The following is a 23,678-nucleotide window of genomic DNA, read 5'->3' as shown; positions in this document are numbered from 1 at the left end:
CCTCCTCCTCCTCCTCCTCCTCCTCCTCCTCTCCTTCTCCTTCCTCTCCTTCTCCTTCTCCTTCTCCTTCTCCTTAAATGTTTTCATCCTGCCACTGGCAACAAGCGATATCTCTATGTCTCCAGGCTTTGCTTTGCTCTGGCCGATCCAAATAGCACAAGAGGAGGTGTTGAACAAGCAAGTTTAGCCTTTGAAGGAATCAGGTGGGGGTTGTGGGTAAGGATGTATTGGAAAATACGCCGTCTGGCCCCCCAAATGATAACGAGGCATTCTGTTTTGGCGACAGTAACCCTGGTTTAAGGATCCATTTGGGCCTAGCTTATATATCTGAGATTCTAACACTGCTTGAAAGTATAGGGGGAGAATACCCAAGAATGCTAGGAAGTTTGATGGGGAGAGTGGGGTTTCCCAGTGGTCAGGGGGCGGAGTTTGCATGTCGCATAGTTTTGTGCAGGTCCCCATGGTTAGCGAAAGCAAGAATGCATTATTCAAAACAGGGGAACACATGATTTTTGTACATTGGCTGCAAAATTCAGCTTCTGTGGAGCAGACTTTAGGCTGCCTTGGCACATAGCATGCCCAGCAGTAGCAGAGGAGGAACAAAGAGTTGCCCTTGGGCAACTTTCCCACGCAATTTCCACACGTTAAAACAGTGATGGGGAACCATCAGGTGTTGTTGGACCTTGGCTCCCATCACCCTGATCATTGGCCAAGGCCCTTCCCCCACATCACCATGATAATCAAAATGGCCATGCCCAGAAACTTCCCATTTTGATTATCCCACTGCAACCCCACCTGCAACTTTCCTATACCTGTAGCCTCATTCTGCTTTGGGTTCCTGACACATGCGAAACTTTCCATTTTTATGCAGGGTTGGAATGGGGCTGCAAGCATCCAACAGCGCCGGATTTAGGATGGTGTGGGCAGCTCCCCCACATAGGGTGCCACGTAGAGGGAACGCAAAACTGAGAAGGTCCTTAATTGAGAAGATCATTTGGTGGTGCCAAATTTTGGCCTTGCTCAGACCGCCCCTTCTTCCCCCTTTTTATAGTGGAAGGATGAGGAACAGGAGGGACATGGGGTTGGCAGTCAATGACTTGTGCAAAACTTTCCAGTGAGTCGGAACTCTGCTGAATATTACTAGTATCAGGAAGAAGAGGTGCAGTGAGCCTGGGAGAATTGGGTTTTCCCCTGTCCCCTCTGATTTTCCCCTGGCCCCTCTGGTTTCTCTTGACCCCCTCCCTCCTCAAGTCACCAGTGTACATTTTCCAGTGAATATGTGGCAGAGAATAGACATTAGAAGCATTTATGAATTGCCTTTATTCCCCAAGGCTACGTACTACAAACACACATTTTTATATATGTATATACATATGCAAAGAGGAAAAGCACCAATTAAACCACAACAATGCAACAGAGCGATAAAAACACCATTTAAACCGTGACAGTACAATAGGTCGATGGAAACACCAATGAAACCATAGCTATAGGGGGGGAAAGTTAGTAACACAAAGCCCGGAAGGAGCTGGCTGAAGAAATTAGTGCTTTCTCTCCAGCGCGCATTTCATGCAACTCAACTCTGTCTGAGAGTTGGGAAGAAGAGATCATTTCGAAAGCGCGGTATCTTTGCTTATCATCGGAGGGTGGCATTTCTCTGCCGTCCTCTCCGCGCTGGCGGGCGCAATTGCGCGCGGCGGCGCGAGTGGCTTGGTGGGTGCGGAGCCAGGCGGCGCTGCCTTGCGCGCCGAGCCTTCCCGCCCGGGGAAAGGGCACGGATTCGGAGCGGCACGACGGCCGCCGCCTTCCCAGGTGGCCCCGAGCGCTGGTATTTACGGACCTTTCTCCCGCTGCCCGCCACCGCTCGGCGTCTCTATTTATAACCGGGAAGCTGCTCCTGTTGCCATGTCGCTGGTCGGCTCCCAGGCAGATTGCGCCGCCGCGGAGCGCTCCTCTCCTCCAGCCTTCTGGCATCTTCCTCCCCAGCCCGTTTCTACGGAGGGGAAATGGTTTTCTTCCCGCCCCCACGCCAAGCGAGCCAGAAATATATATATGATATTCCTAGCCTTTTTTGCTTTCTCTCCGCCGCCTCCGCCCCCACAACCGACGAAGAACTGGCGGGGGAAGTGTCAGCGGCTCTGATTTAAAGAGGTGGCCGGGCGCCAGGACGCCTGGGTTCTCTTTCCCAGCTATAAGAAGGGGAATTGGGTTTTTAAGGGGGGGGAGCAGTGAGCAGGGGAAGGGACTTGGCAGCCCGGACCCTCTGAGTAGCTCGGTTGTTTTTTGAGCGGATGTTGGAGCAAAAACCATACATTTCAGGGTGTTTTCCTTCTCTCCAACACCAAGTCTTTATCACACACATTTACCTCCAAAAAAAGGTAAAGGTAAAGGACCCCTGACAGTTAAGTTCAGTCGAGAACGACTCTGGGGTTGCATAGGAAGCTCCTATTACCCAATGCAACTCTCCCCACTTCTAGTTTTTAAATGCAATGTCTTAAACAAAAAAATCTAGTATGTTGAAATGTCTTTCGCACCCACTGTCCTTGATTTTTTAAAAAACAAAAACAAATAAACCCTTAAGATCTCATTGTTTGATAGGTTTGGGGGCTAGTGGCAAACTTTCAGTGACTCATTGGGTCTCACGTGAAGACATATAGGAACCTTCCCCCCCCATTTTATAGATGGGGGATGGAGTCTGTTTAGAACTGTGACTAGCCTAGTAAGCTTTGCATCTAAGGTTATCTGAATTTGTGACTCCGCAGTAAAAGTCCAAGACTTAATCCCTCTCTGAAGTAGGGTTACCATATTTCATAAAGTAAGAATCTGGACACAAAAGTTGTTGAGCTTTTTTTCTTTTTTTCTTTCTTTTTAACAAAATCTCAAAAAAAAGACAACTTCTGACATGGGTAGCCATATGCCAGGATTCTCCTAGACATTTCAGCGATTTCTACCCGGACACTGCTTCCGACTGCTGTATTCCGACTGTGTCCGGGAAATTCTGGACGTAAGGCAACCCTAAATATGCACTTTTCTATAGTAAACTGTGAAACATCCCTCTTTGAAACTACAGGAGGCTGGTCCAGGATTTGGGGGTGGGGTGGGGCATCAGAGACCTAGTTTGAGTGAAGCAATTAACCCTTCCATTGGTTCCCTTCCTTGTAACTGTTGTGTCTTGAGCAGAAACTCCCCCTTTTTTTGCAAGCCTTCTTTGTAGCAACAAGGACTAGAAGCATGCATATCTTAAAGGTAGTAAATAAAGCTAAGCATGTTCTCAGTAGCCCTGTGGTCTTTTGGCTTGCATGTTATGATTCTCAAATGGTCTCATAGAACTGAGTTGCTCTTAGAAAATTTGTCAATTTGGGGTGTGTGTGTGTGTGTGTGAGAGAGAGAGAGAGAGAGAGAGAGAGAGAGAGAATGAGAGAGAGTCTCCAATCTTGTGTATGCAGAGTTGCATTGATCCTGCTGCATCTTTCTATTCCCCTAGCTATTCTATTCCCCTTGGCGTCAGAGTGTTTTTTTTCTCTGGTGTGATCTTGAAGTAAATGAGAACTGAGTGAATAAAGTGCCCCGCATTAACAAGATGTAGGCAGCTCGGCTATCCCCAGAGAGGGAAGGAGTAATTACCTGTCCATTCCTCCGCTGTGCCCCCCCTCCCTGTTCTCCTCTTTCCCCCTCCCCCCCTCCCAACCGGCCACTGCGCACCCACACGGGCAGCAAACCGTAATCACTTTTATGGTGACAAATGTGGTTATTAAAGAAAATGGGTTAATCCGCCTCCCACTGTTGGAGGTGGCTTAGTGGGGATGGAGAAAGGGTGTGTGTGCGCTTCCTCCCAATATCAAAGGGGGCAAGCAGAGTGGATGGGGCAGGGGGATCAGTGAGTGGCCAGCTTCATTAACCCCCTTGGTATTGCAGGCCAAGCGAAAGGGAGGAGGGGATTGTGTTAGTGCTTCAAAGAAGTTCACCTCAACGGTTTTCCCGCACGGTCCCTTTCTCTCTCTTCCCCTGCGATCGCATGCCTGTGTGTCCTGAGTTCTTGCCTGTCTCCCTTGCACATTCTTCAAGGGAAAGGGGAAAAAAAAATCTTGCCGAAAGGAAGCTCTTTAGAAGGGGGTATTTGGGTGGAGGGCATCCCCCCTCTCCTCCTAACACGTTAACAGAGCCAGCCGGTTGGGCGATTGCACACAGGCTATGTGTTTTGGAGGAAGGATGTATGAGTCGGCAAGGGACCTGAGAGCCAGGCTTGGATGGAGGAGGTTTCTGTGGTTTGAGGCCTAGGCCCTGCCCTGCTGCTGGATATGGGGTGGAGGCCAGTCCTGCCTGTTGCACAATTCAGCCTCGCCTGTTGTTGCAAAGTGCATCTTTTCCTTCAACAGTTGTGCTGTGCACATCTGGAATTTCTAGCCCGGTGAAGACCAGCTCAGAGGCTTGTGGCCAGTGCCTGGTGATTTACCTTAAGGGGGAGAGGGGCTGAACAGGATTTCCAGTGGGGGTGGGGTGTAGCTCTTTCTTCTCCTCCCGCCCTTCTCCTGACTATGAGAAGCAGGATAAATTATGCAAAATGTGAAAACATATGCAACATTGCTTTGCATAATTTATGGCTATGGCCAGATTTGGCTTTTCTGGGCTGTAGTGTCAGTACTTCATCTGGACACTATCTGGGTCAACTGCTTTGCTATTTAAAATGTGTTTTGTCCAGGGTTGTCGCTGGGGTGTAAGAACCATCCCAATTGTGTCAATTTTAAAATGTTGCTGTTTTTTTAAAGTCACAAAGGGCTAAAATAGGAGTGCGTGTGTTCAGGTGTTATAGTATACTTGTGCAGAATTATTTGCAAGTCTACATCAAGAGTGTAGCTTTAAAAAAGCCAGGCCACCTGTTTTATTTACCCTGTCTGCACACATCTACCTTGTGTGTTACTTATATGGAAAAAAATGCCTAAGGAAGGCATGCATTCTCCATTACTGAGGAACCCTTGTTATGAGATGGGACCACCTTTTGTTCTGGGCTATTTGCAAGAAGGTCAGTTTTTGTGGCCATATAGAGTTCTGGTCCCCAGACTGCAGTTCCTAAAAAATTGAACTTCCCCTGAAAATCCAAAAGTTGTCCACCCTTGCTTTTTATTTGTTGAACCACATCAGCCTTTGTCAACCTGGCACCCTCCAGATGCAGTTGGACCTCTAGTGTTGTAGCCCAGTGACATTTGGAGGGCATCAGCTTAGCAAAGTGCTATATATTGAATGTGTTAATATCTCTCCTTTTCCCCACCCCTGTCCCTGTGCATTTCTGACTGGGTTCCCTGCTCCTCGACGTCTGGCGAGGCTCGAAAAATATATACAAGCATTCTTGGGCATGTCTACACAACAGATATAAACTGGTTTAGCTTCCATGGCATCATTCTGTTAAAAGGAGAGGGGATGGCCTGATATCTCTTTAACTCCTGGCACACTTCCAACATTACAATCTCCAGGGCTCCCTCGGGATAGCTAAGCCAGTTTGAAACTGGTTCAAGCTTGAAGTGCAGAAGTGCACGCCGAGTCTCTTAACGCAGGGCTTGTCCCTTGCGGAAGCTGCACAATATGCCAAAAACCTTGGTTTTTATGGGGTTCTTTTTTGGGGGGGTGTCAGGCTGCAGTAGGAGAGAGCAAGAAAGCACAGCAGAACCCCCCCCCCCCGGTAAAAGCTGCTTTCTCCTTGCCAGCCGAAATCCCCTTATATTGCTTGGTTGCTTTTCCCCCCCAAGATACACACTATTATAACCCCTACCCTTCCAAATAGCCATAGTCTTCCCCCCCTCCTTCCGAAAGCATGGAAGGATGGGTGGGGCCCCGCCACCTGTCGCTTGGACAGGATGGCGCGTCTGGGCCTCCTCTAGGGTAACCGGAGTGGCGCATTCTTAGCGTAATTTTAGCTGCTCAGGCTGAGCTGCTTCAACAGGTGGAATTTCATTTTGTCGTTGAAAAGCCTGTTGTTGGGAAGAGGGTGTGTGTGTGTGTGTGTGTGTGTGTGTGTGTGTGTGTGTGTGTCTGCCTGTGCCTGCTTGTATCCTCTATGCTGTGGTTGGGGTGGGGTGGGGGTGGGGGTGGGAGAAAGAAGAAATAGATATGCAATTTATTCTGAACATTAAGACCCCAGGGTAGGGGTGGGGAGAAGCAGGGTTGCCTCCGCTTCTGTGGCATGTTGGCACCCAACCCTCTTCTCTCTCTCTCTCTCTCTCTCTCTCTCTCTCTCTCTCTCTCTCTCTCTCTCTCTCTCCTGAATTTCCTAGAAATGTAACAGCTATGGTGTGTGTTGCAGGATATCTATAAGCTGCATACTGTAATTCCAAACAAGACCCAAGAAGGGTCTGAATCATAATGTACATAATTTCTGTTTGGTTTTTAAATATATTTTGAAATGTATGCAAAAGCACCTTCAACTGGGCAGGGCATTTTGCAGCAAGGTTTGCTTGCTTTTAGTATGAAAAACGGCAAATGCAGGTGGCATCTTGGGAAAGAGGGCTTTATCTCGCACCCGGAACAGAGTGTCTCTTCTTGGATGGCACCTGTTGTGAGTGGTGGGCATCCTTTGTAAAAAGCTGATTTATTCATATGCAGATTTATGTCTTTCTAACCAATCAACCAAGGCTGCAATTCCTTAAGCAAATTTACTCAGTCTTACTGAACTGAGTGGGATTTCTGTGAGTAAACATGCAAGACTTGAGTTGTAACATTTAACTGGATAACACCTCTAACTTTTAGAATTATTTTGTCAAAACATTTTTATGGTCCTATGTCAGCGAGCAATAGTCCTTAGCTGCAATGAAAGTGGGTACATTTCCCCTGTTGTATGTCTCTTACAAATATTATGACTTTTATAGATACACACGGTGCTTTTTTTCTTTAAAAAAATGTTTAGGGTTACTCTCATTTTCCTACTCATTGAAATACTGTACTGCCCCTCAATGAGGCCAAACTTAGATTCACAAAATGTTTAGGAGTATGCATACCCCTGTGTCCCCCCCAGGAAAAAAAGCACTGCATACACAGACACACACACACACACAGACACACACACACACACACACACACACACACACACACACACACACACTTCTTTTATAGGCTTAAATACATATTTTGAAAATTTCGGTTGTACCTGCAAACATCTTAATAATTTACTTCAAAGTATTTATAACTCCCTTTCCCACTCCCTTGTCCCCAGTGCAGCTTATTCTGTAAAGCAGTTAAGCAGCAATAATTAATTAAGTAGTTAATTTAAAATGTTAAAAAATTAAATAGTTATGAACAATATAAAGCTTCATTAGCAATATTTAAAAAAAACCAAAGCAAAACCCAATACTTAAAAATAACAAGAACAAGAAAACTGCAACAAGAAGAAGCCAAATTATTTATCACATGTTTGGGAAAGTAAGATAATTTCCTATGAGGATGACAAAGCAGAGCTCCTGCCTCCATTCATTTTCTGCCTTGTCCATACATCCTCACCTAGACAGCATCTTAAAAAGCAGAGACATCACCTTGCCGACAAAGGTCCGTATAGTTAAAGCTATGGTTTCCCCAATAGTGATGCATGTATGGAAGTGAGAGCTGGACCATAAAGAAGGCTGATCACCGAAGAATGGATGCTTTTGAATTATGGTGCTGGAGGAGACTCTTGAGAGTCCCATGGACTGCAAGAAGATCAAACCTATCCATTCTGAAGGGAACCAGCCCTGAGTGCTCACTGGAAGGACAGATCCTGAAGCTGAGGCTCCAATACTTTGGTCACCTCATGAGAAGAGAAGACCCCCTGGAAAAGACCTTGTTGTTGGGAAAGATGGAGGGCACAAGGAGAAGGGGACGACAGAGGACGAGATGGTTGGACAGTGTTCTCGAAGCTACGAACATGAGTTTGACCAAACTGCGGGAGGCAGTGGAAGACAGGAGTGCCTGGCGTGCTCTGGTCCATGGGGTCATGAAGAGTCGGACAAGACTAAACGACTAAACAACAACAACATCCTCACTGCAACTTTGCCTTTTAGTTGTGGCTCCCATCCTTCTTACAATGGGTCAAGGAGAAGACAGAGTCAGCAGGCAACCTGGTTTTTCCTTTTGGGGTGCTGCTTATCTTTGCAGGATCGTAGTCATACATGGTGGTTTACAGAGTCACCTAAACAATCGTTTTCGAACAGGGCAGTTCCTGCTCTTTTTCTCTACAGATGCGTAGGCTGGATTCTTGTGCCTGGAGGCTGAGTTTTAACATCTAGCACTTCCCAAGGCTTTTTTTTTAATTGGAAAGCCTCTACTTCCCACCTCTGTAAAACTTGAAGCTTTGGTATCTACGAATGCCTAAAATCTGCAGGGGTGTGCCTTCCTTGCCCAGGGCCTGTGGTTGTTTATCTGCATCAAATTCTGGCATGACTGAACGAAAAAAGAAGGGGGGGAAAAAGAATAGGAAGGTGTTGCAATCAAAGGTATCTCAGTTGCTGAAGGTGAACCCATGTGACCTTTTTCGGGAGGAAGGGATAATTGGTTGTGGGGAATGCAAAAGTAATTAAGGAATATGGAAGTCAAAGTGGGCAAACTGATTCCTCCTATAGCTCTGTCTCTCTGGCCTAAGGAAAAGCAACACTGAGCCCTGTAAGCTGAGCAAAACAGAAAAGTAGTTCTGTAGTGCAGTTTCGAAAGAGGGAGGGGAGATAGTTTGGTAGCATCTTAAAGATCAGTACACTTAATGGCACAAGCCTTCAGCTCGTATCTGCTGTCCACTTCATCGGTTGTATGAAGTAGTGAGCCTGAGTTATAGGTGTATTTACACAAGGGTTTTCGTTTGTTTTTGCTGTGGGGTGGGAGGGTTGTGAACGGTACAGAAAGCGAATGTGTAAAGCCCAGGCAGTGATAACTGGAGATTGAAAGTTACATTTCAAATAACTTACTGTATTTTATGCTTGTGTGTTTCGGTTCACACAGGTATCCTAAAGCATTCCATCATTTTATGTGGGATCTCTTGATTAATTAATTAGTTTTTCTCTCTCCCAAAATGTCAAGTTTAGACACACAACACTTGTACAGACAGGGGCACACAACCACACGCTTCCTTCTGTGCGCACAACCATCTTGGGTTACTTCGTGCCTAGCTTAACATTTTAAATAAGGGATCTGCTTGGTATGCCTGCTGAATGGAGCGAGGATAGGGGAGGCTTACAGACTCCACTTATTTACCCCACTGGGGAAACTGAATAAAGCGAGCTTTCTCACCCGTGTGTGTGTGTGTGTGTGTGTGTGTGTGTGTGTCTGTCTGTCTGTCTGTCTGTCTGTCTGTCTGTCTTCCAAGCAGATGCCAACTTCCTCAGTCCTCTTGAGGTACCCAGCGAAGTCAGGTTCCCCTTCTCATCCTTTTACCCTCCTGTCCTGTGAACCAGTTGTGAGAGCCATGTGCAGAGACCTCGCTGGGTGGTGGTGGGCAGAAAATCCGGAGTGATTCATGCCCTATTCTCTCTCTCGGTCACCCTCCCCCCCCCATTCAGGAACATGACTATGACTCAAACATTGCCGCTCGAAATGCCACAGAACTGTGGGGCACATGCAATAGTGTCAACTCATTTTCCTGATCTACCGGCTCATTTTTTGCTTTCAGGCGTTGGTGTCCTCTACTCATAAACTGATGGCATTGTGGCCGTGCATCTTTTACCTCTTTCACATTTTGGGGTGGGTGCGTGAGCCACGGGTGTGTTTCATTGTTGGGGTCCTTGGATCTTTGGCTCTCTCTTCTCCTCTCCCCACACACTGGCGACGGTCACGTGTGAGCCCAACGCCAAGAGCAAGAAGGGAAACCGCAAAACTGCGACCACACACCAGATTTTCATCATACTTCCTGCCTTGTCCCCAGTTCACACTTACCAGGAAGTGAGCGGCCAGGAAAAGGGGGGAGCGGGTTTGGCGGCGAAGAGGATGGCACTGTCATAGCAACAAGTTTATAATAATTATTGCGGTGTTAAACCTGCCTTATCTTTTGCCAACTGAATACTCAACTTGCCAAATGGCCTTTTCAGCTCTGACCTACGTGGGTCCCAGGCTCACAGGCAGTAGCATCAGAACCCATTTATCAAGTGTAAAACAGAGAAAGTGGTGAGAGTGCTTTTGGGAGAGTGCAGAGTGCCTTACCACAGCAGCTGGATGCAGACATGTTGGTTGGAAATCAACCTTAGTCAGGTTTTCAAGGTGTGAGAAAGTAATATCTCTTCTTCCCCACCATTTACCAGAGGTTGAAAACTAACCCTTGATCTTAGTTTGCTGAAGTGGGTTGAGGTTATCTACAACAACAACAACAACAACAACGTTATAATTTATACCCCGCTCATCTGCCTGGGTTGCCCCAGCCACTCTGGGTGGCTTCCAACACATATAGACACTGCTTTTTTTCTGGGGGTACGCATACCCCTAAACATTTTGTGAATCTAAGTTTGGCCTCATTGAGGAGCAGTATTTCAATATGAGTAGGAAAATGAGAGTACCCTTAAACATTTTTTAAAGAAAAAAAGCACTGCATATAGAACATAATAAAACATTAAACATTAAAGACATTCCTGTACACTGTACAGGGCTGCCATCAGGTGTCTTCTAAAAGTTGTGTAGTTCTTTATCTCCTTTGACATCTGATGGGAGAATGTTCCACAGGGAGGGCGCCACTGCCGAGAAGGGACCATGGTGGTTGCTAAAGGGAAAGACCCCAGGGCACACGCTTGTCAGGCATAAAAGGCACTGTTATATCACTTCAACAGCCCTGCAGAATTCTGGGAACTGTAGTTTGTCAAGGATGCTGGGAGTTGTAGCTCTGTGTGGTCAGCACCCATCACAAGCAACGCTTCCCAGGAGCAGCGGCGTAGCTGGCCGCTCGGGTGCCCGGGGTAAGCCACCCGTTGGGCAGGGCACACTGCACAGAGCCTCACTGCCACTTCCCCTCAGCTGTAGGGCAGCCGAGGGAGAAGCGGCGGACAGATACAAGCCCCATGCGCAGAGCCTGCAGGTTCTCGAGCCACCGCGTCATTCCCAGAAGAGATACCTGGCTTGGGTCCACTGCAGGCCCCACATTAAGTGCCTCCCCCTGCAGTGTGGCGCCCAGCGCCCTTCGCCCCCTCTGCCCAGGATTTTCCGTGGCTGTCAGAAAGGTGTAATCATGCTTTAGATTTGTGGTGCAGATGTGAGTAGGGGACACCAATGCCCGAACGCAAAAATGAGCCGGTAGAATCCCAGATGTGAATCCCAGATGCACGAGGCCCCCAGAGTCCTGCAAAAGAAAGAGGAGGAGGAAGCAGCTGCTGTTGGTGGTGGCACAAAGCGAGGAGCTGATATTGTGAGGGAAACGGATTCTCTGCACGTCAGATGTGCTCTCACAATCATTGTAGGTCATCCAGGGTGCCGATTGCTGGCATTGGCCAAAAGAGTTCTGGGGCTTGGCGCCTGTACCAAAAAGCAAGCCAAGTGGCTCGAGGCTGAGATTGGTGGGCCTTGTGCGGCTCGAGGTTATAATTTGCTCTGTGGCCCCAGACCCTATCTTCACCTGGGCTGGTTAATTCTGTCCTCCCATAGGCCATTTTATCAGCGTCTGATAAGCACAGAATCGGGTGGATGTCATCCTTGGAACCAACCTCTCTGCCGGGTTATGAGGAGAAGTGAAACTGGGCATCGCTGGGAATCGAAATCAGCAACGGGGAAGTTGCGGGGTGGGCACGCTCTGGTTGCAGGCCTGACAGGAAGTCCTTGGTTGGTGTCGTGCTTAGGGTGTGCCACAGCTTGTTTGTCTGGCAGCTGCTTTCAGGGCTCACAGGCCTAGGGTATGTTCTGATGTCCCAGTGAGAGGCGTGTGTGTGTGTGTTAGAATTTGCCTCTGCAGTTCTGAAGTGAACCTCTGACTTTCTGAGCACATGGTCTAGCTAGCTTTTACCCTATGCTCCCAATATTTTTAGGCCAGATTGAAAAAGCCTTGCAGCTGAATCCTAAACACATACTCTTTCATAGGGGCCAACTCCTTGGGGCCAGGGGGTCTTCACCGCCCCCCATAAAATATTTGAAGGTGCTGCCCCACCGCCCCGCTCCCAGTTGATGGGTATTGCATAATGGAGAAGGAGTCCTTTGGTATCCATGCAGCCAGAAAGTATCTAATAATTTCAAGTGTGCTGCTTTACTTTGAGTCTTTGTATGGTAGAAATTTAGTTACTGTATTGGGATCCCCCCCCCCCGGTTATTATAATAATATTGGCAATGTGCAGCGGCAATGTGCACCAAGTTACTTCATTTGGTACCCATGTTCCAGTAGCCCCAGCAATGTAGAAGGATTCACAAGTTCCTCAGCTGGTCTCTCCTTGAGGAAAAAAAGATTTTAAAAATTGCTGGTTGTTGAAGTCACTCTTAAACATTTTGGAACAGAGATGAGTGCCATATGAAACCAGTATTTGCCAGACTGGGAAGTAAATACCAACCATTTGTCTTTATGTTTTAATTCCCCTTACTAGGCCAACACCTGGGAACAAAAACACTGATTTCTCTCCTTTTTCCCCCCTTCCCTTTTCTTCTTTCTTTTCTTCTTTCCTCTTTGGGCATACACAAACCCCAAAGTGAATTATTGCATCCTTCATGCTTGGCTGCAGCTCTGCTCCCATTCTAGTCTCTCATCCATTACCAGGGTGGCAAAAGACTTCCACAGATAGACCTAGGCATTAAGCAGTCAAGCTATTGCCAGTAAAAGTGTGTGTGTGTGTGTGTGTGTGTGTGTGTGTGTGTGTGTGTGTTTCAACCAATAAAAGGGGTGATATGATAGCCATGTTCAAATATATAAAAGGATGTCATATAGAGGAGGGAGAAAGGTTGTTTTCTGCTGCTCCAGAGAAACGGACAGGGAGCAATGGATTCAAACTACAAGAAAGAAGATTCCACCTAAACATTAGGAAGAACTTCCTGACAGTAAGAGCTGTTCGGCAGTGGAATTTGCTACCAAGGAGTGTGGTGGAGCCTCCTTCTTTGGAGGTCTTTAAGCAGAGGCTTGACAGGCGTATGTCAAGAATGCTTTGATGGTGTTTCCTGCTTGGCAGGGGGTTGGACTGGATGGCCCTTGTGGTCTCTTCCAACTCTATGATTCAATACTTGCAAAAGCACCAGATTTTCAACATGCTGATCCGTCAGCTCTCTGTAGATTTGCTGTCTGGAGGATAAAAGCAGGTGGAGGAACCCTCTAAAACAACTCCCCACTGGGCTGCATCCATAATTTTTCACCAAAATGTTGGTTCCACCTGAATTCAAGACTGGCGTTTCTGAGTTCTAATTTCTATTTGATTTCTGAACTTTTGGAGGCCTGCCTGTTTTTACAAGCAGAGGTTGGATGGGCCATCTGTCATGGGTGCTTTTGTTGAGATTCCTACATTTCAGGGGGTTGAACTAGATGGCCCTTGTTGGGGGGGGGTCCCTCCCAACTCTACAATTCTATGATTCTACATATTTAGAACTTGGACACACTTGGACCACAGGATCAATCATTCCCACTGGCCAAGACTGCTATAACTTGGGGCATGAACAGCCCTAGAAACACACAAGATATGAGAGAAGGTGATTCTGACCACAATTTAGGCAGTAGCAAATGAGTCAGCCGCTCTGCCCTACTGAGGGCCTGAGCTTCCTGGCCACGAAGCTGCTTTCAGTCATATTTTTTTGTGGAAAGTGCCAACAGGTACATGATAAAGCCTTCAAACTTTACATCTGACTCCCCTCTCCCACTCCTAAAACCATAGTAGTATGCCTGCAAGGGAAGTTTCCATAGACTACGTAGGTATATGACTCACCTGGAAACCACACTCACAGCAATGGAGCATGGGCGAATGTCTGGTTCTGTGATTTCCTCCCCTTTCACTTGGTGATGGGCAAGTTGCTAGTTCTTATGAGAGCAGAGGAAACCCGTGGGCAGTTTTCTGTAAAATTCTTAGAATCAGAAGGATGTGAGTCTTCAAATAGTGGCTGCTGTCTTGAAGGTAATACTATGCACAAGAACTTTAATTGCCTGTCTGCCTGCCCCTGCATACCCATGCCAATCATCATTTGTGGCATATGAACAGCCAGATAGAAAGACAACACTCTCATCTCAAACCAGTTCACCAAAGCTTTCCCCACCAGCTTATGTGGAGGAGACATTTCCTGCTCCTTGCAGGTGAGTATTTATTTAAAAGTCTGAGCCAAAGCATGGTAGAATGCCATGTAATGCAGATCCCAGCCTTATGGACTCATTCCTTCCCTGTGATGGCTCTGAGGTCTCTATAACCTCTTTCGTGACATTCTGCAAAGTCTTGTGTTTTGGGGAGGGAGGGAGAGAACAACTTAAATATTTCACCAGTGTGAAACAAAAAACGAGAGTCACTGCATTTGCCAAAATGATTCCAACTGCAGAATCTGGAGTTCCTGGGTTGAGAGGGGTGGGTGTGGGTGTGGGTGTGGGTAAAAATGAAGAACTCTACTCCTCAGGAGTGTGAAAATCAAGGCACCCAGTGGCTCCTGGCACCTCAGAAAAATGAGTCCAACAGCTGGCATCTAGGTTGTGGGCAGAGGGCAGGAAGCAGGTTTTTCCTCCTCTTTGGAGGAACATAGAAAATGTTGATAGCCCCTGCTGCATTCCTGCCCTAATCTGTAGACAAGGCACCTGCATGCAATGCATTGTGGGTACAACTAGCAGTGCTGGAGTTGCCTCAACACCAAACCACCACTTGTAGTTGGTTGCAACTGTGAAAACGTTGGAAGTTCCAGAGGGGTGCGCATACCGTATGATTTAATGTTTCCCCAGGCGTAAACATTTCAGTCTGTTGCAGCAAAAACAGCAGAGTTTTGTGGAACCTTGAAGACAAATTTATCATGGCATAAGCTTCTGTGGACCAGAAGTCTGCTTCATCAGATGCACGGAGTGTTATTCTGGGATGGCAGGCACATATACACATGGTGGAGGCGAGGAAGAGAGAGGTTGGGGAAGTGGAATGTAGACAATCGTTGGCATCCGTCTGCCTTGGGGGACAACAGAGGAGTGCACGTTTGGGGCTGAGGTCAAACTGTTGGAAGGTTGCAGTGCCTGCTGTGGCTGTAGAAACCGATGCTGGAGAGACATGTTTTGTTGCAGCTGGGGCAGATGAAGGTGTCCAGTTGTGCTGTTGCAGATGCACCATGGCGTTTCTTTTCTCTGCGCAACGACTTAAATATATGTAAAATGATTACCACCCACAAGGCAGTGTTGATGGTTACGCAAACCCTCCTGGCATTGGTGAGAAATGGGGGCATTTATTTGGGGACCTGCGCTTTTGCCAGGGTCCTAGGACAACGTCTTCGTCCTCGCTCAAGAATTGTGGAGTGTGGATATTTATTTATCCAGAACATCTATAGACACATGCCACATGAACCTGCATGAGTTAAAGCATTCTTTGTGGCAGTTCTGACCACTCAGGCAGCCAGAGGTATGGCCACACTGAGCAACAATGGTGGAGAACCTGTGGCTCTCCAGCAGCTGTTGGGCTCCAACTCTCACCATCCCTCCTCATGGTGCCATGCTGGCTAGGAGCTGCAGTCGCAACAGCTCTTCGAGAGCTAAAGGCTGCCTGCCTCCGACCTGCAACCACATGGAAGCCAAAGGGATGGTGGAGTAGCAATGTCAGGCTTACTTCTTAGGCAGAGGCCACAGGCTGGTTGTCCATGCCATTTGAGCTGGCACATGGAAAGGTTTTTTAATTAAGTGGCTACCAGCATGTGGAATGAGGCTGTGCATTTCCAGCTTCTCAAAGGCCGCGTGCCAACACCAGCAACTTCATAGAGTGTCCCAGGAGGAACAGTTTGGGAGTGGTGTATGCGTGCATGCAGTATTTTGAGAGGAATGGTAAAAATATCTTAGGACAATTCATGATTAGGGAAGAGGGGAATATGCCCCCTCCCGCAATGGTTGCTTCTATGGCATGGTGCCCCAACGAAGCGTCTTTGCAATTGCTTGGGCCCTGTTGGGGTATCTCCTTTCTTCCAGGTTGGCCTGCAATCTGCTTTCTAGCGCCAGGCGAAAGACACACTGCAGCCAACTCTCCTGCTTGGCCAAAGGGAGGAAAAGTCTGTCATGCAGCAGCCCTCCTGCCCCAGGCCAAAAAGTAAACCTTTGACGCCCTGGGAAAGGGGAGAGTTTCTCTTATGGAAACAGTTCTTGTCATTTCCAATGTGTGATCCAACCCCATCCCCCTTTAACTGGGAGTACAATCCTACACACCCCTTGGAACTTCTTCATTCACCTAATGAATGATTTAAATTTTCCCCCACCAACTCTTCTGCAAAATGTTTAATTTCTCCCTTCCTTCTATAGACATAAAAGTGCAAGGCTGTTGTCAGGCTGCAGTTTGTTTGGCTGCCAATAGGGGGCTGCACCAACTCCAGCCCAACAACAGAATGGCAGGCAGGTGAGCAAGCAAATTGGGGGGGGGGGTAGGCTGCCCAAGCAAGCTGCTCAGTAGAAGGGAAAGCACTTCGGAGGGGCTGGGGGAATAAGTGAAGGGGGTGGGTGAAGTGTAAAGGGAGTCAAGTATAAACAGAGGAGGGGTTGGGTTGGCAAAGGGGTAGGCAGGTAGGCGGGGTTGGCAAATAGAGGGAGCAGAGGTGGCAACCTAGCTTATGATGGCATTGGGACACTTACAAACGATTTCACTTTCAATACGGTCCGTGCTTGCGCATGGTTTGGGACTGGTGCGCTACTTCATTTTCAAATCAGTGCATGTCCTGTAATTTCCTGCTGGAGCCTTGTAACTTCTTATACCACAGGTGTTTCGGTTTATTTTTTTCTCCTCCCACTTTTATTGCGCTGCAACGCAAGAACGCCCCTCCAGACGGCAATAATGTAGTAACACTGAGAAAGCATCGTGGAAGAATTAAGAAAGTGGAACCCAGTCTTAATCCACCTGCAATGCACTCTTGCTGTGTCTGTGACATGTTGCAAAAGACCCTCAAATAAAAAGCCCAGACTGGAATGTCCCTTGGTGGGTGAATCTTGTTTTTTGTTTAGTTAATTTTTAATTGAGATTTTTCAACATAAGATACAGTTAAAGCTCAACTAATCTAAAGAGAGAGAAGAAACAAACCAATAAAATTAAAAATAAGAAAGGAAGCAAAGAGAAAAAGACAGAGAGACTGTGTATATACAGTGGTACCTTGGTTCTCGAACTTAATCCATTCCGGGAGTCCGTTCGACTCCTGAAATGGTTTGAAAACCAAGGCGCGGCTTCCTATTGGCTTCAGGAACTTCCTGCACTCAATTGGAAACCACGTAAGCCGCGTCAGATGTTCAGCTTCCAAAAAACATTCACAAACCGCAAGCACTTACTTCCAGGTGTTTGCACACACTTTCAGGTGTGTGGCGTTTGTGAGCTGATTTGTTCAGGAACCAAGCTGTTCGAGTACCATGGTACCACTGTTATGCCAAACTCTCTATCACAATTATATCTTAACCCTTATTCCACACACCGAATAGTGAACCCTCCCAGCTCTCACCTGGGAGCTTCCCCCTCTTCCCTCAGCCCCACTCCCTGAGGCAGCCCCTCTGGCCTGCCGCTCACGGAAGTCTCTCCATCCTCTGCCCTTCACCTTCCTGTGTGTATCTTCATTTATCCCCAAATATCAATCTTCAAAAACCAAAACATACATGTAAATAGAGTTAACCGAGAGCTCGCGTTAAAAGTCACAGAAAAAGCAAGACTAGGAGAGAAACGGAATGTAAAAGTCAGCCTTGTGATTCTCTGTCTGCCAATTATGTACATACAGTAACAGTTATTCAAAATATTTAAAGTACAGTGGTACCTCGGTTTAAGTACACAATTGGTTCCGGAAGTCTGTACTTAACCTGAAGCGTACTTAACCTGAAGCAAACTTTCCCATTGAAAGTAATGGAAAGTGGATTAATCCGTTCCAGACGGTCCACAGAGTACTTAACCTGAAGCAAACTTTCCCATTGAAAGTAATGGAAAGTGGATTAATCCGTTCCAGATGGGTGCGCTCAGTACTCAACCTGAAGCGTACTTAACCCAAAGTATGAATGCAATTGGTTCTGGAAGTCCGTACTTAACCTGAAGCGTACTTAACCTGAAGCGAACTTTCCCATTGAAAGTAATAGAAAGTGGATTAATCCGTCCCAGACAGGTCCACGGAGTACTTAAACTGAAAGTACTCAAACCAAAGCGTACTTAAACCGGGGTATGACTGTACACACTCCAGAAGGAGATTCTATCTGGATTAATAAATGTCCTTAGTGGGCAAATTTGTGTTGGGGTTGTACTTGGGACCGTGCAGACGATGTGAGCAGAGCTCTTTTGGCACAGCAGAGTTGGGAACTGGCCAAGCCGGCTATGGGGCCACAGTCTGTTGGAAATTCTCCTGCATAAGCACCGTTGACATTAACAGGAGCCGTGCAAGATCGCCTGTTCGTTTCAGTGGATCCCGAGAAGGAGAACTTCCCAGCGGGGCATGCTAAAAATGAATTGGAAGTATGCTCATTGGAAACGACGGGAGCTGTCGGAAGGCCCATTGCAACAAACATGGCAACTGCAAATGCCCATTGACACGATGAGTCTTGATTGAAATAAAGGAAAGCTTTAAATAAACCAAGGAATTGATCGCTTTCTCAGTGCGTGGTGCGTTGCCATTTCATATTTTCTGCCTCTGGCACCAGAATGTTGTGGTCCTGCCCTGATGGGCTGTGTATATACATAAAAAATATTAAGTGTGCAGCAGCATGATAGAGTACGGCTAGGGCAGAGAGGACCCCCCCCCTTCTATTCAAAGTCTTCTATAGGAATCAGCTTCCTCCATCTGCTTCCTTGGGGAGGGGGGGAAGGTAGGAGACCTTTTATTTTGTTTTTCATTAATCAGCATTTCCCTTAGTGGTCTGCACTCCATTCTCTCCCTCCCCCCCCTTTTCCCGGTGATTTATGGTTCGGCAGGGGCAGCAGGTAGCCCAAACCTCCCGACCTCCAACTCATTTGTCTGGAGGGGCTGGGCCACCTGTCACCTCCTGTCAAGGGAGAGCAATAAATGGTCTCCCGTGGTAATTACCCACGGAGGGGAGGGGTGGAGATTGGGTGGTGGTGGTAGTCGGGGCTGGCTGGGCGGCAGAGACCAAGGGGAAACGGCACCCAAGCTTTGGGGTGCAGGAAGAGAGTCTTCTGTGTGTGGTGCCTGAGACCAGGGAGCAAAGATTCCTGACCTCTTCTGGATTTCCCTCTCAGATTTGGCCAGAGCTGTGGTCCTGTTGCTCTTCTGCACCTCCTCCCCATTCCACCTATCCCCCCCCCCCTGGATGGAATGACAGAATGAAAGGGATCTTCTTTCTCTTCTGGTGTGACTGTGAGGTGGACTTGCTTCTGCAGACGTCGTTGGAGGGGGAAGTTCCTGCATGGGCGGAACAGCAGAGTATATAGGAGAGCAGGGTAATGTTTGCTCACCGAAAGCTCTCCTCTCAATGCCAGTTTGCAGCGCATTGTCTAACACTTAATCCTTCTCAGTCCTATAGAATTCAGTGAGGGGTAGGCTGCTGCCATGTAAAGTCAACGGGAGCCACGTGTATTGAGAGAGAGTGTGTGATCAATATTCTGGATCAAGAGCACAGCAGAGCAGAGAGATACCAAAAAGGCAAATCTGATGTATCAACTAAAATAGCAGTGGGGCTTAAGTTAGACTAAACATTCGGGCCCCTTAAATTTTATATATTTTGCACTTGGCGGCATAAGGGGTGTGTGTACAGGAACATCAGAAGTTATCTTTTACTGAGTCACATCAGTCAATTGCTCAATATTGTCCACACTGAAAGCCTCGTGTGTGTGTGTGTGTGTGTGTGTGTGTGTGACCCCAAATATTTCTACAAGTAAGGTAACATAAAGGTAAAGGTAAAGGGACCCCTGACCAGTCGTGACCAACTCTGGGGTTGTGGTGCTCATCTCGCGTTATTGGCCGAGGGAGCCGGCGTACAGCTTCCAGGTCCTGTGGCCAGCATGACTAAGCCGCTTCTGGCAAACCATTTACCTTCCTGCTTGAAGCGGTACCTATTTATCTACTTGCACTTTGACGTGCTTTCAAACTGCTAGGTTGGCAGGAGCTGGGACTGAGCAACGGGAGCTCACCCCATCCCGGGGATTCGAACCGCCAACCTTCTTAACGGCAAGCCCTAGGCTCTGTGGTTTTTTTTAATAGAATCTTAAGAGTTCGAAGAGGCTCTGTTATGGTTTGGTGCCTCAAGTCCTCTCTCTCTCTCTCTCTCGTTTTTAGAAACAAATTCACATGTGTTGTCTTAATTAAAATGCACAGATTAACTATGTTTGCTAGACAACATCTGAACCAATGTAGTATCTTAATAGCAGCTAATCATGAAGGTCGTGTACTGCCTCGAGTATTGGAGAATACAGTTGGGAGGGTTACAGCACTCATGCCCTGCTTGGGAGCTGAAGGGGCACTATGGGGTCAGGATGCTGTCCAAGATGGGTCTTTGGATCGGATACCTTCCAAATCATGATGAACTGCAACTCCCATCAGTCCCAGCCAGCGTTGCCAGTGGTTAGGCCGGGTGATGGGAGCTTTGGTCCAGCAGATATATAGAGGGCTCCAGAATCTGATTTGCAGGGAAATGCAATTCAAGATACCGTACTTAGAATTGGGTTTCCTTGCATTTATCTTTGGAATAAAGCAAGAAGATGATCCCTAGCTGGTGCAAAACGAAAGGGGTGTTCTGGGCAACCATTTCTGCACAATTGCCAGAGGTTCCCGCCAGTGTGGCTCAATAGTTAGAATGTTGGACTAGGACCTGGGAGAGCAGGGTTCAAATCCCCACACAGCCATGAAGCTGAGCTTGGGCCAGTCACCATCTCTCAGCCTAGCCTACCTCACAGGGTTCTTGTGAGGGTGAAATGGGGAGGAGGAGGAGAGCCATGTGCACCAACTTAAGAGCTCCTTGGAAGAAAAGGTGGTTTGTAAATGTAACAAACACGAACACACATACAATGCCAGTGCCTTGCTCACTTTTCACCCTTCTGTGTTTACAGCTCCAGTTCTGACGTTTGGAGTGGACCTGTTTGCCTTCCCCTACATGCCTGCTTTGGAGGGCCTCACTCAAGGAGATCACCTTTGAAGCCTCGGTGCTTGCTTCTTCTTGCGTGAGCGGTCAACCCGTGGACGGAACGTGCTGGGTGCCCCCTGCCTGGCCCCTCGGAAAGGGAGGCTGCACTGACGCCGAATCGAGTCGTTGGCAGTCCTGGATAAATAAGACTTCAGTTGCAATTGCTCCCTACTCAGCCCCTATGTGAATCCCTTTGCCCGAGGATCAGGCCTGCGGAGTGTACCTGCCATGGCGAGCAACAGCAGCTCCTGCTCCACGCCGGGGAGCGGGCATCTCAACAGCTACCCAGTCCCACACTATGCATTTTTCTTTCCACACATGATCGGGGGTCTTTCGCCTCCGGGAGCTCTGCCAGGGATGCAACACCAGCTGCCGGTCAGCGGGTACAGCACGCCTTCACCAGCCAGTAAGTACCCTACGCTCAAGAGTCAGGGGCTTGTGGGCGCCCAATATGTGCAAAGAGAGAGAGATGGGTTCACTTGGCGCCAAGGCAACATGTTTAGAGCAGCGGGAGCCAGTTTTGAAAGCTGCCATGCTGCATTTCGTAGAATGCACCTTTCTTTACCTGTCTTAGTTTGATGTTTTCCCGGGAAAAGCTGGCTCTGTGAGTTTTCTAGGAGGGACAGCTTTAATTTTGGGGTGGGGGTGGCGAAGTAAGCTTATGCCACGCTTGCGTCACCAACACGCACACACATGGGCTGTGCATGCAGAAGGTCCCAGGTTCAATTCGCCAGCATCTCCAGGCAAGATTGACAGGTGTCAGGGTGATGTGAGGAGAGCTCTGCTGGACACCCTGATGCATTGCTGCCTTTCAGAGTAGGCAATACTAGCTTAGATGGGCAAGTAGTCTATGACTGATACAAAGCAGTGAAACTTTGCACTCTCTGGCCTCCAGAGCACTTTTGCTACTTTTTTTAAAAAAAATGTTCATGATTCTGGGGTGAGTGCACTGTGAGGAAGACAATCAATAGTGGATCTGTAGCTGATGAGGAAACGTGTATTTCTTTAAAGTTTTTTTGACAGAAGAAGCGGATAGCCCCCCTGGCATGTTAGGAGAGAAGCAAGGTCAATTCCGGTATTCAACTTAGCGGAATGTCGGTCTTCAGAAGGGTAGCCCTCCAGATGTTGCAGACTACAACTCCCATCGTCCCTGATCATTGGCAGTGCTGGCCGGGTTTGATGGAAGTTGTAGTTCTCTATATTTGGAAGGCCAGAGGTCTATAGTGCAGGTGACAAAACAGAGCACATGCTGTGTCTTATCTTAAACACTTGTTTTTACTCTCCGTAGAATGGTCTCTTCTTGGCCATTTCTTTTGGTTGGTTGTAGCATTCTTCCCCTTCATCCAGAGACCCTGTGAAGTTGTGTCTTGTTGCTGCCAGGCCTCTACTAAATTTGGCATGAAAACCTAACACAAAGTTTTTGAAGCCTGGCGCACTTTCTAGCTTTTGAAAGGAGAACACTTAACACTTAACATTTTGGAGTTCTAATCTCTCCCCCCCCCCCCGGTTTTAATGTTTACCTAAAAATTGAGATTATAACAGTTGAGCTGTTTCAACATTCCGAAATTAAATAACAGCAAGCTTTGCCAACTTGCCCATAAAATCCACAGTCATGTGACTTGACACACGCCCAGGCTCTTCTAACATGTTCAGGAATTTTTTATTTTGACTGTGAAGCGTGTTTGATACACCATTTAAGTTTTGAAAACAAGGTTCTTTGGGCTTCTATCCAAGTTTCAGCACCGAGATACAGTAATTGATGTATTATATGCATATGAAAACTTGGGCAGGCAGCCCTGCTAAACATCTCGACACTCCCATGAGTACATATCTATTTATTACATTTTGCACCCCACCTTTCCTCCAAGGAATGTGAACCGATGTTGTGAACTGACAACAACCCTTCCAGGTAGGTTAGACTGAGAGTCAGTGACTCGCCAAGTGAGCTTCGTAGCTGAGAGAGGATTTGATCCTTGGGTTCCTCCGCCTAAACCAGTGCTATAAGACAATGGTTCCCAATTGGTAGTCCGTGGACCCCGGGGTGGTGGTGGTCTGCGTAACCCACCCAGGGGTTCTGTGGCACATGCCCATCAACTGTATGGGACATCTCATTCTGGAGGCGCCCCAAAATGTGCAAGATCGCGGTGTCCGAAAACGTGTGTTTTGGGGCACCATGGTGTCTTGCGGGTCACATGACTTGCATGGGATGCTTGTCCCAAAGGACCCACCATCAACTGTTGCACGACAATTGGACACTTTCAAAATGGTTTCCCCCTGTATGTAAGTTAATAGGTGAAAGAAAGCCAAATTTGAATTTGTTGTTGTTGTTCTCCACTCTTAGATACTGCTTGCTCCTGGGCTACATATGGAATACCGAAAACCTGCTACCTTTTATATGGTTTTTCTTTTAAAAACAACAACAACAAATTCAAACTACTGCACAAAGATATAATCCCAAAATGCATACCAAGGCAAGCTCAATTCTGAGACCAGTAAATATTGTGCTTGGTAAGAAAGGTAATATTCACTTTCTGGTTGCAGAATTCATACT

At 47.4% G+C, this 23,678-nt stretch overlaps 1 protein-coding gene across 4 annotated transcripts in view; it reads left to right on the top strand.

Annotated features, from left to right (window-relative positions):
• The window catches only part of RARA (retinoic acid receptor alpha), a 203,360-nt gene that overhangs the window by 60,283 nt on the left and 119,399 nt on the right, over positions 1 to 23,678 (top strand). For all 4 annotated transcript variants that reach the window (XM_035135758.2, XM_060281491.1, XM_035135759.2 and 1 more), the window contains one exon: positions 21,054 to 21,533. In XM_035135758.2, the coding sequence (XP_034991649.1) occupies positions 21,356 to 21,533 (178 nt within the window). In that variant the 5' untranslated portion in view covers positions 21,054 to 21,355. The remainder of the gene's footprint in view (positions 1 to 21,053; positions 21,534 to 23,678) is intronic.

The sequence above is a fragment of the Zootoca vivipara genome, chromosome 13, assembly GCF_963506605.1.
Source record: "Zootoca vivipara chromosome 13, rZooViv1.1, whole genome shotgun sequence".
Taxonomy (NCBI): Eukaryota; Metazoa; Chordata; class Lepidosauria; order Squamata; family Lacertidae; genus Zootoca; species Zootoca vivipara.
The sequence above is the reverse complement of the archived record's forward strand: the minus strand, read 5'-3'. Positions and strand labels throughout refer to the sequence as shown.